The sequence below is a fragment of the Histoplasma capsulatum genome (genome assembly GCF_000150115.1).
Source record: "Histoplasma capsulatum G186AR genomic scaffold supercont2.1, whole genome shotgun sequence".
NCBI classification, from domain to species: domain Eukaryota; kingdom Fungi; phylum Ascomycota; class Eurotiomycetes; order Onygenales; family Ajellomycetaceae; genus Histoplasma; species Histoplasma capsulatum.
Genome location: NW_025544801.1, coordinates 1,501,653 through 1,513,345, shown reverse-complemented (window position 1 = coordinate 1,513,345; position 11,693 = coordinate 1,501,653). Strand labels below are relative to the sequence as shown.

Genomic DNA, 11,693 nt, shown 5'->3' with positions numbered 1-11,693 from the left:
ATCCCCTCGGGCCCAGCCATCCGCTCAAGCTCCTCCTCCAGCGCCCGAAGCGAATCGGGCCTTTCCAGCAATTTGGGGCGAACAAACGTCAATCGACGCCTCTCCCGATTGCCATTCGCCATCTTCTCCAAATCCGCATCCCATCCCCGCTCCTTATACCTATCGTGCCTGACCGTGAAGCCCTTCCCGAAACGGCCAAAGCCCGTGTTCTCCATCGTGTACTTGTCCTTGGCCAGGAATTCTTTCGCGTGCATTGCGTTTTGGAAGATGATCTCCGCGAACCCCGTGTGATGGTGGATCTCAACACTGTAGAGCGCACCCTCGCAGATCCTCGCGGTAAGCTTGTTCAAGCTGCCGAGTGTAAATTTGCCCTCGACGATTATGATGCCGGCTCTCCCAGTCCGTCGTCCCCTTGTAGCAGGAGCTGGTTGCGGTGGCATGGCTGGGTGTGACAACAACGCTTGCACAACAGGGCGGATAGGGACCAGTGGAATTGCTTTGGTCTCGGCTTTGGGTGGAGTCATGCTGTGGAATCCATTGGTTTGACGGACGGCCTGAGGGGGAGCTGCGACTGCTATCTTTGCCCACAGATTAGCCTGCAGAGGAGCCGGTGGAGAAGACGCCAAGTCAAGGAGGCTCTTTTCCTTCGGCTTGCAAACTTGCACTTGAATCTTCCCGCGTTCATCGTGGCTCTCGTTCGCACCTACGTTGCCATTGAGCCGGTTGGCCTGCTTCTAAATGAATATAAGCAGGGGGGAAGAAGAAGAAGAAGAAGAAGAAGAAGAAGAAAAGTCCCATGAGCCATACAAATCCCTCCACCAGCCAGGGCCCTGAAGTACTTAGTATGGGATAAAAGCCAAGTACGTACTGCTGCAGGATGCATCACGATCTCGGAGTCTGTGAGCTTCGACATGACTTCACCAAACTCCTCGATGATATCGTGAGTGTGCTTTGAGATAGTATTGGCCGCATTATGGAGCTGAAGCTTGCGCAACTGTATTCGGTGAGGGAAAGATGTGGTTATTATAAAATTCAAACATCCAAATGTTCTCCCCGTTTTTCTTTTCTTTTCTTTTCTTTTTCGTCAAGTCCTTTTGACTTAAACTATGGAAATTCCCATTCCATAACTATTCCTAACTTTTCTTAATTTTCAGAAGAAAAAACTTACATGTTCAGTAATGTTCCTCAGTTTTTCTACAACTACCATCATCTCATCATCAATGCGTTCGCGCCCCTCATTCTCCATGGCCAGGACCTGACCTTCCTTGCCCTGTTGTCAGTGGCCCTTTTGTTGTAAAAGGAGCATGTGAAGTGGAGATAAGTGGAGATGTGACAATGATGCGAAGAGCACAAGCCTGTGGTAAAACAAGTGAAGATGCACACAAAATCAATCAGGTGAAATAATGGAAGCTCATGAATTAATTGTCTTTTAAAATAGGAGGGAAAAGAGGTAGAGACAGTAACAGATATGAGCTTGTGCAAAGCTAGACAAGAGATGAGAACATATGTGAGAGAGAGAGAGAGAGAGAGAGAGAGAGAGAGAGAGAGAGAGCAGGACAGAGGAATAAAGAAGAAGTGAAGTGAAGTGAAGTGTCCAGAAGATGTGTTAAACAAAAAGAATCAACAAGAACAAATAAGCAAGAAAAAGAGGTGGAATATGGGGTTGAATAACACTTCTGTGGGTGGGTGTGGTGCAGCAATCTGCTGTATAAATAAATGAGTCCCTGACTCCATCTCATTCACTCTCTCTTTCTTTCTCTTTGACATCCCCATCACCAGTCCTAGGGAATAAATGAAGTCTAACTTGTCAAGTGTTGATTGAATCTGCTTGTAGCTTCCTTCAAAACATCATCCTCCCAGTTTTATTTTATTCTGTTTTCTAAAAAAAAATCCCCAGGCAAGTTGAGAGGCCCGGGGCGACAGGGGGAAAATAAAGATAATAGATACCCCTTAGAATATTTCGAGGGAATTATACCAGGCTACTTTCTATTGCGGACTTTTTATGTTTATGTCCATACTATCTATGTCTGACAGCTCCAGCCATCCTCAAGACAAAAACCCTCAATACCATCATTAAAGCAAAGAAAGCTAACTTTCATTCATTCATTCACCTGCTTATTGGTATATTTGACCTTTTCCACTTGTTGCCTGAATGAATATACTGTACAGTACAGAACCTGCCTAGCTAGTTCAAAGCATTTTCGCAACAGTTCTTTGTGGGAATGTTTCCGAAAGCAAGAAACTTGTTGCAGCTAATTTAAATAGTTATGTCAACTTACAGCCTCCCGCTGGAAAAGAGGCCCAAAGGAAAAAAACAGAAATTGGAAACAAGTGGTAGCGACAAGCTTCCTGCATGGCCCGGGAAATATCCACTGGCTAAGTTATATATATAATGAAGAGAAAAGAAAGAGAGGAGCTGGCAATGTAAAGCAAAAATAGCAACAGGTTAATTAATACGGTATGCATTCCATCTCATAACTAGTTATTAATCTCTTTTGACATAGCATCGCTTAACTCTGATGTGGAATGTTCCTCCCGCTGCCCCAGAAAAGTGAGCATCAACTAGTTACTCGCCCACTGATTGAAAAATGTTTACAGGAATTATGTTCCTTAATGCCAAATCTACCTGCTTAACAAGGTATATTTGTGAACTTGCACTCCAAAATGGGATGTGCCCGCGATCAAACAAGGCCAAAGATGTAACCCAAAACGGCAAAAATCATTAACCAACCAAGGAGGAAGAAAACGGAAAAAAAAGAAACAAAGAAAAATTCCCCCATTGGATCGACTAACTTTTCCCCTCAGAACCACCCACCAATCGCCTTCGCAGCTCCTTCGCCATGGCCTTCCTAGTGTCCTCCGTCCTGGACGCTGCATCTCGATTCTCCTGCGCCCTCCGAAGCAAATACAGCGCACACTCGCCCACTGTGCCCCACACGAGGTACTTGCATATCTTTGGCGCCTCCACATCCACCATTACCCCTTCCGCCTGCTGTTCGCGAGCGCACTTCCCCGCCTGCACCAGCTGGCAGCTGATGTCATCTGCCATGCCGAACAGCTGGCCATAGGCCATTTCGATCTGATTTGCCCCACTGGTGCGCTTCTGTTCGTCTCGAAGCTTCTTGGCTCGTTCAACAGAGACGCGGTTGTGCGAGGCTAGGAGGAGATCGACTTTGGGGAATTGAGGGTACTGCTGCTCTTTCCTCTGGGCGCTGGTTATCCTTGTGCCCCCAGATGATGGCAGATAATTATGGGGTTTAAGAACGTCTCCGTATTGTTGCTTAATCAACGATTCGGCAATGCCGTCGTATGTATTGTCGGTTTCTTGCTTTGTGTCCCAGATTAGATGGCGCGGCTCGCTGCCTAGATATGCACCCCGGACGAGCTTGACGCCCAGTGCGAATCCCTCCGCCTCCGCGATGGCGAGATGCTGTGAGAGAGTTGCCGGGGTAGAACGGAGATATGCCTGATATGTCCCGTATATCACAGCTCGCTGGTCCAGTCCCTTATTATATATTCGCTGGAATTCAAGAGTCCAATCGTCAATGGCTGGTTGGACTGCTTGCTGTTCAGCATCAAACAATAACCTGACATTGCGAGCTTTAGCCCTCTCGCAAATTTCGATGATCGCTTTTCTAAGGGCTGGTGATGGTGCGGATCTGCGCAACAGCTGGTGGACCGACCCTTTCCCGGCTCCTGTGAATTTCAATGCAACGAAATCTCCATCATCTGCTAGATCGACTGTGGCAAGGGTTCCTTTCTTCCAAGCTGTTATATCAGCAATGGCTTGAGCCTTGCTTTCCGCTGTTTCTTCTGTATCGGTTAATTGAGCAAGAGCACGGGTCTCGTTCTCATCCATAACGACTTCCCGCGCATACCCCAATATGACACCAGAATATCCGATCTGCTTCAACTTTTGGATATTCACTTTGGCCTCTGCTGGTGTCTCTCCTGCACAGAATTGTGCGTACAACGTCTGTCCCATGATCAGCTTTATTATAGGGTTACGATCAGGATTTAGAAATGTGGACTCAGGGTTTGCCACGACTGACAGGAAAGCCAAAGATGGCGTGAAGAGAAGAGGTGAGGAGGAGATAGTGGTAACGAAGAGAGATCGCAGTATCGTGGACAAGGGCAAAATAGACAATGGAGGAGCTGTCGTCGGGTTTGTAAACGGTATCGAGGAATTCAGTGTGGCAAAGGGTCTCGTTGACCTAGGAGCTGCCGACGGCCCTCCAGTTGCAGGAGCTGGGCGTTCGGGCTGTTGGGCAGCGCCATGGTGAGAGCATCTAACCCCATGTTGGCTCCATATGGTAGGGGGTTTAACAGAAGTCTGGTGCATAGCATGAACGAAACATGGAGTGGTGGTCTTAAAGGCGAGCTGTTTACGCATCTCGTCACTCCGCTTTGCTTCCTAGGCCCCTTGTAAAAGACTCCAGCTATATACCAAAATCGGCCTAAACGATACGAAGGGAAAGCTGGATCAAAAAAAATATCGCGTTATCTGCCTAAAGATTAAAGATCGCAGCAATATTATGCCTTGTAGCTGAAGGGGAGAAGTAAGCTGTTGGCGAGATGTACAACAACAACGACAACGACGATACTTGAGGTAGACCAGATATGGGCATGTAAGAGATATAAGAAAATAAGAGCAAGAACCTCACACTCTACAAATCGATTCAGGAGCAACGGTGTCGGATGCGGTTCAGTTATGTACGGTGGAGTGGATAGCACGGTACCTGTGCACTTATACCACAGTCTTGCCCTGCTGGCGTTTTACCCTCCTGGGTCGCAATACCATCTGGCATGCATTATCACGAAGCAAGTGGAAAGCACGGAAACACAGGATTCAATGCACAGATTGCAAAGGCAGGAGATTGGTTGAGGCAAGCTTGGTTGAGCTCGCGGAACCGGACGAGTGGACCAGGGAAGGTAAGGTTATACCCGGATAATTCGGGGTAGGCTCGACCAGTGTGAGGTAAAAATGTTCAAGTCATAGAACCACAGTTTCTAGATTGAATTTTATGTGCTATCTCGTGGTTGGAGGTGCTGTCGTCTGATTTTTGGGCTTTCTAGGCGGGGTTCCGCTTGCATCCAACAATCAGTATCTAATTGATCCTTATTTCACCTTCTCGCTCGTCTGGTGTCAGATGGGATTGTTAGCTCATGGACCGCCGTGATCCGGGTGTAACCAGGTGCAGCAGAGAAATGCAGGAGGGAAAGAGGAACATCACCGCGCGGGGTTGCTGTCTCTGTGGGGTATGTGTGGAGGAGGAAGGACGAGGAGGAGAGAGGCCTAGACCACCAGCTGCGTTCTGTGGTGGAGAATGAGCTTATCGTGTTGATATGACCATCTTATGACTTATCACTTCGAGATAATTGGGAAGCAGATTACACCCATCAACACCCTCAACTGCCCCTGTCGCCGTCATATTGAATTACATGCAATGTTCCTACATATAGCAGGGAAGATACCAGGGAATGGCAGCATGGTGCTTTTTGAAAAATTTTCCCATTTTTGTCTCTTCGCCTTGGACGACGCCTGGACCGAAACTCGCCTCGTATCTACGAAGGGATGAATTGATCTACATGGATTACACATGGGTTGCTGCATCTCTCCCACGCGCTAGACGCCACCGAAGTCGGAGGTCCACCTCATGAATCGCTTTTGTCGCGAACTGGATGTCGTGGGCATCCAACAGTCAAATTCCGAGTGGACTGAGCCAAGTCATCTTAGGGAGGGGAAGGTCAGTCATTATGTTCAAGTGGGCAAGAGAATCGAATATAAAACGGCTGAAAATAGAAGATGCCATAAACTGTATTAAAAGCCACTCTGATCGTGCTACATGGGTCTATTTCATATCAAGGGGTGGCGTTTCGATATCCACACAAAAAGTAAAGGGGAGAGAGAGCGCGAGGGGGTGGGGGGAGAGCAAGCGTAAGCCAACTACAGTATAAATATCATACAACTCAATTCATGAATTATCCGAGTTAAATTTATTTAAAAAGAGGAGGTCTCAAGAGTTGATAATGCTTCGCGCCTGCATTACCTTGTCTCCAAAAGGTCCCCCACGTATAGAACCTCCCCACTTAGGTTGGGCCATTCATTCAGACAAGGGAGGGAACTTTCTCACAAAACTGCACAGCACCAGTAATTTCTTAGCATTCCTCATCACCAGCCAAAAACGAATACGAGGCAAACAATGGCCGCCGTGGAACTTTGTTTTAGGTTCTGAGTGGGAGTACGCGGTCGGCTAGGCGCAGGCGGGGAGCAGAAGCGGGGAGGGGAGAGAGGGAGGGGAAAGAGCAAAGGGAAAAACTCACTGAGCGGGACACTCATATCCACCAGGATGTTTGTCCAAATATAGCTGGTGATAATCTTCCGCATCCCACCATTGGTCCGCCGGAACAACGAGGGTCGTAACGCGCCGCTTCCACCACTCCTTAGCCACCCTTTCCTTGATCTCCTCGGCGATTTTCTGCTGCTCCTCGCCGTGTGTGAATATTGCGCTGCGATATTGTGTCCCTACATCTCCACCTTGTCGGTTCAGGGTGGTGGGGTCATGCATGCGGAAGAAGAATTCGAGGAGTTGGCGATACGTAACAAGAGACGGGTCGAAAATTATTCTAAGGGCTTCGGCGTCTGCATGGAATAGTTAGAGATGAAGAGATCTTGTTAAGGTGTTTGTCTCTTTTGGAGGTGGGGAAGGCCAGGCGCGGGGGGAGGGCATGTTTTCGTTTCAAGGACGTACGGCCAGTTTCCCCAGTGCAAACACTCCGATAAGTCGGATGCGTCGTATCCCCACCGCAATATCCAACTTTGGCATCTAGGAGCCCCTTTCCGCTACCGAAATTTTGCCGGTAGAGGTGTTCCACGCCCCAGAAACAACCAGCAGCGATCGTGGCTACTTGGGCGTTTTCGGGAAAGCCGCGGGCTGCAAGTGATTCTGGTGTTACTGGGAGGGAGGGGGTAGTGGTGGAGAAGTGGCGCATTAATCGTGACATGAATGGCGGCATGATGGACGAGAACGGGAGAGCCATTGGTGGGGAAATGCGATCATCAGATGGGAGATAATTATGGCTGTTATGTTATTGATGGTTTGGGGGTTTATAAGTTACTGGACACATCGCAAGGTTCCAGGACTTTGTTGTTCATCTCTAGTTAACTACCCCAAAGCTATTTACTAATCAGCCCAACAGGCTGCCGATACCCTGCACGTAGCCTAGGGAGCAATTGAAAACTGGCTATAGCAGTTAATCTGGTAGCGAATTATTTCTGCTCTGTAAATACAGTCTATGTTCACGTTGGGACCAACTTCCAGGTGGTGGCGCACTTTTAACTGTCTTAAAGTCCCTTCCAAGTTCCAACACTGTTCTGTTTAGCTACAAAATCGGCTGTTTGGGGCTGCGAATTATGGAAGCTTTCCCCCCCAATCCCCACCTACTTTTCTGGAAATATGACATTGCAATTTTCCACTCAACCTATACTTGAAGATAATGATGAAGATGCCGCAGCAAACTTATAATTTCTTGGACCTTCACATCCCAGAAACTGAGAATTCCGAGATGGTTGGGAATGAAAAAAAAAAAAAAAAAGAACTCCGAATATCTAACGTGTGAAGTACGGGGCCAAGCAATCGATGACGAAGGTGGTATAAATAAAATACAATGGGTAAAATTCAAGCTTCTGATCCTGCTTGAGAAGCCTGTTCCTAGCCTTCAAGTTGGTAGTCGATAACAATTGGGCTTTGTAAAATACTACCTGACAACAAGCCGATGGACTTCTTTTTTTTCCGCACATGCTGCCTGGAGCATAACAACAACAGCTCTGTAGGGTTATCATTCGAAGATAACTTATACTTATAAGCCCCAGTTTGGGTCAGGGGTTGGAGAATGGGCTCCACATGGCGCTGCCCCGAACCTGAGTTTAAATTGACTTCAATGTACTGATTTCCAATGTCAAAACCTTCGAAGTATCTCCACTTGGCATTTCGTTGGATTGGGCTTTGCGTGCCCTCCAAGGATCTATCTCCAAAACCACAGGTTGGCAAAATTGGTGTGGGTGTATGGGGTGCGCGGACGAATAGACTCTCTCACTGCCACATTATGAGTTACACGATGCAACCAGGCTGGTTCATCAACTGTTTTGCTGGAGGAACTCATGGACGATTTTGTCTACATATCGACACATCAACGACATATATCAAGCCATGAGCAAAAACTACAGATTCACAGCCTCAGAAACAACTCCCTTCGTTCTATAGTTAATCAAGAAGCGAACAATGATGGCGGACAGCCAGAAGGTGTGAAAATAAAGAATAATCGAACGAGAGAGCCGATCAATCGAAGGTGAATTGGGGGGAAGAAAAATTGAAAATCAGGATAGGCATTGTTTGGATATATTGAACATAGAAGGCATAGAGTAAACGAAAAGAAAGGCTAAAGAAGCCGATTAAAATACATGCAGTTGAAGGGAAAAAATTCGTGACAGAATATCCCAGGACACCAGGTAAAGCTCCCGAAACACCCATATGTAGCCCGCCCACAAACTCCACAAATTAAAAAGGATCTATATTAAAGTGAAAAGTGCCCCAGAGCTATCTCCAGGAACCCTTCGTCCCGGACTGTAAACTACCCCGTAACGACCCACCGCCTGAAATTGTGGCAGAACTAAGCCGAATCCCTTCTCTGGACGCAAGGCCTATTTGTTTCGCGTCGCCGATTGTCGTCCGTCGCTGGCTATTTGCTTTCATAATGGGTACGGTTCTTGGGCTCAAAACGCTAATCTTCGAATCGTCCTTCTCCTTTTTCACCATCCTCCTCGCTTGGGACGCCGAGAACGTGCTGCTGTTTTCACTAGGAGGGCTTACGCTCGTGGTAGCAGTTGGGCTTCGTCGTCGATGGATTCTATTAACAGCGGCCATCGAAGCTAGATTTCCTCCATGGTGGGCTCCGGAAATGCGTCTCATCGCTGAGTGTATCATCAAGGCGTCACTTTTGTCCATTTTCCATCTATCTTCGTTGTCTGATGACGACCCGCTGACATTGCTTTTCGTGTTATCATCAGCCTCAGAATGGTCAAGAGATTTGCGATTTAGGAAACTGCTATTTTCAATACCACGTAATGGAGAAAGTTCGCTGTCCGACGATAAGGGGAGCCTTGGCAACGCCGAGGGAACCGGAGATCCGTTCGGCTTCTTGGACAGGAAGCCGGCCTTGAAACGGCTATTCTTCTGGACGATGAGCGAGGTAGGAGGGCTGGGGATGGGTGACGATTCTCTCGAGCCATTCGACGTTCGACGGGGAATGGCTGATGCCACTAAATGCATTGGCGGTAATTGCGGCTCCACTGAGGGCGTATCAGGAGACGATTCTTCAACCTTTTGTGGAGTCTTCTCGAATTCTGCAAGCGTTCCATCCTCTACGTCGTCCTTCCATCTTACACTCCGCTTGTTGCTCTTCGCCTGAAGCTTCTTTGGTGTGAAATTAACACCCTTCTTTGGCCCTATCTTTCTTCTTCTGGGAGAAGGCTTGGCTGGGGATGGGGATACATGGGGTGCTATAGACAGAACCGCTTTGATAGGTTTTGGCAACGATGCGGGGGGCCCCATACTGTTTTGCTTCCTGCGCTTGGGTGTACCCGCCTTGCTTGGTGGGAAAACTTCGATGGGCGGTACGTTCCCATCAGGTTTGACTACATGAGCCGTAGCAGCTGTACTGGACGTGAGGAGTTTTGCAAGAATTTTTTTACCAGCTGCAACTGCATCCTCCTCGCGAAGCTGCATGATATCCTCAATTGCAGAAATTGTCTCGAAATTGGCTTGCAGCAACATCTGGATCATTGCTAAGTCGCCTCCTTTCTCCTGCTCGGCAATTGCCCCTAGTGCTTCCCTTTCTGCGTTGGCTCTAAGTAACTCCGCTTCCCGCGCGAGGGTGGCAGTATCGACACCATCTGCTATTTCAAGTTCTTGGAGCTGTTTAATACCGATATCCAGTGCAGAGTTAATGCCTCGATCCCAGCTACTTTTTGCAAGCTTCTGGTGGTAATGCTGTCTGCTGCCCTCTAGCTCGACGAGAATTCCGTGGGCAGTCTTCCGAATGGCCTGGAGGTTGGACAAGGCGGATTCATTTTCAGCAGCATCGCACACACTGTCAAATGCAGCAATCCAGGAGGAGAGGATTGAGATGCGACGGCTGACTTGCTTCAAGCGCAGCATACAATTGACCCTTTCTTCTCTTTCGGAGGCTGAATGTTCATACGCACTGCGCAGACGAGCCACTCCCTCACGAACTACCAATTCCTTCTTCTCGGATTGTTTCTTAAACTTCGCGAAAGCGATAGCTTCATAATCTTTCTGTTGTTGTTGCAACTCCTTAATCAAAGCCATTTGTTCATCGATTTTAACAAGGAAATCTTTGACATGGCGATTGACGTTATAGACATTTCTGGTAATTTTAGTTTGTATGTTCTTTGCTCGGTTTGCATACCGAAGGGTGTTTTGTGTTTCGTCAAAGTGTTGACTGGACGGGCTGACACAGACGATCATTACCGTCTTGCAGTTTCCTCCTAACGAGAATTTTAGCAGCCGGGTGAGTTTCGAATTGCGGTAGGGGACATGATTGCGTTTCCTAGGATCGCATAGAGCATTTATACAACTGCCTAATGCTAGTAAAGATTTGTTGATATTGGCGCCTTCGATCAGCCTCTCCCCTCTGTTTTTTGTTGCGCTCGCTCGCTCACTTCCTGCAAGGTCTATAATGCTCAATGTGGCCATTGTGTGTGGCTCGTTGACATCCGCATTACGCTCTTTTTGCGCTACGTTAATTTGGAGAACGGCATGAGACCGAGATGATGTTGCGTTTGCTTCCGTGGGAGACATAGTGCGAGACTCATTTCCTCTCACAATCATATCCATCACCTCCTGAACGTTCTGAGGATGGTGGCTGGAAAGCCCAGCCACGGAGACTGTTTGGTTTGCGTCTTCTCGGAGCATGAGACCGCCCTTGGGAGTATTGGTGGGACTAAGCAGGTCGCGAATGGTCTCGTTGTAAATTTCCAGGTACGATAATGATACCTCAGTGACCTTTTCATCTGTTCTATCCGCGATCCGTTCAAATAGTTCTTGCATAGTCAAGAAAATAATACCCGGTTGCTGAGCAGTCCCTGTAATGGTGTGGGTTTTGCCACAGCCTGTCGCACCATACGCAAAGACGGTGGCATTGTAACCATCCAGCACGCTGTCTAGCAGGCTCCGAGTTGTTGCTTCATACACATCTCCTTGGCTCGTGTTTTCATCGAAAACTCTATCGAACATGAACGTCTGGTCCTTCACACGCTTTCCATTTGGGACCACGGATTTAGAAAATCGATGTACTGGGTTGTCTTCTGGTGGGTCAAAGACCCTGGTTGACAAAAGTCAGAATATCCGATCCGTAACCGGATAGCAATTTACTCACAAGCACTTATCATCCATGACCTTTACCACAGGTCGAATGCCTTTCTGTATCAGTTTCGGGGTGGGGACAAGGGAGCCGTCCCCCAGGAAGAACATCGAATCATCACATTTTGTAAGCTGTGCAGCTTCTCGTATTGTAAATGGCCTCACCCGAACGGTCACTGAGATAGATGACGCGCCGCTCGAGGCCGCCATGAGGGATAGGTTGTATAAACAGTCTTTGTTGTCTGTAAATGC

At 47.8% G+C, this 11,693-nt stretch overlaps 6 protein-coding genes across 6 annotated transcripts in view; 2 read left to right on the top strand and 4 right to left on the bottom strand.

Annotated features, from left to right (window-relative positions):
- HCBG_00482 (uncharacterized protein) overlaps positions 1 to 1,246 on the bottom strand; it is a gene marked incomplete at both ends in the record, with an annotated part of 3,234 nt that extends 1,988 nt beyond the window's left edge. Inside the window, 2 exons of the mRNA XM_045427532.1 lie at positions 84 to 734; positions 1,169 to 1,246. Coding sequence (XP_045291507.1) covers positions 84 to 734; positions 1,169 to 1,246 — 729 coding nt within the window. The remainder of the gene's footprint in view (positions 1 to 83; positions 735 to 1,168) is intronic.
- A 1,542-nt stretch (positions 1,247 to 2,788) lies between these two features.
- On the bottom strand, positions 2,789 to 4,393 carry HCBG_00481 (proline oxidase PrnD; the record flags this gene model as incomplete). Its single annotated transcript, XM_045427531.1, has 1 exon — positions 2,789 to 4,393. One exon carries the CDS (start codon positions 4,391 to 4,393, stop codon positions 2,789 to 2,791), a length of 1,605 nt encoding a protein of 534 aa, XP_045291506.1.
- Positions 4,394 to 4,806: 413 nt separating this feature from the next.
- HCBG_00480 (uncharacterized protein) lies at positions 4,807 to 5,579 on the top strand (the record flags this gene model as incomplete). The annotated part of the gene is made up of 3 exons (XM_045427530.1): positions 4,807 to 4,932; positions 5,196 to 5,259; positions 5,464 to 5,579. 3 exons carry the CDS (start codon positions 4,807 to 4,809, stop codon positions 5,577 to 5,579), a joined length of 306 nt encoding a protein of 101 aa, XP_045291505.1.
- A 741-nt stretch (positions 5,580 to 6,320) lies between these two features.
- HCBG_00479 (peptide methionine sulfoxide reductase msrA) lies at positions 6,321 to 7,017 on the bottom strand (the record flags this gene model as incomplete). Its single annotated transcript, XM_045427529.1, has 2 exons — positions 6,321 to 6,643; positions 6,753 to 7,017. 2 exons carry the CDS (start codon positions 7,015 to 7,017, stop codon positions 6,321 to 6,323), a joined length of 588 nt encoding a protein of 195 aa, XP_045291504.1.
- Positions 7,018 to 7,956: 939 nt separating this feature from the next.
- HCBG_00478 (uncharacterized protein) lies at positions 7,957 to 8,353 on the top strand (the record flags this gene model as incomplete). Its single annotated transcript, XM_045427528.1, has 2 exons — positions 7,957 to 8,064; positions 8,129 to 8,353. The coding sequence occupies 2 exons, from the start codon at positions 7,957 to 7,959 to the stop codon at positions 8,351 to 8,353; spliced, it is 333 nt and encodes a 110-aa protein (XP_045291503.1).
- Positions 8,354 to 8,528: 175 nt separating this feature from the next.
- HCBG_00477 (kinesin family protein) lies at positions 8,529 to 11,651 on the bottom strand (the record flags this gene model as incomplete). The annotated part of the gene is made up of 2 exons (XM_045427527.1): positions 8,529 to 11,403; positions 11,458 to 11,651. The coding sequence occupies 2 exons, from the start codon at positions 11,649 to 11,651 to the stop codon at positions 8,598 to 8,600; spliced, it is 3,000 nt and encodes a 999-aa protein (XP_045291502.1).
- Between the last annotated feature and the right edge of the window lie 42 nt (positions 11,652 to 11,693).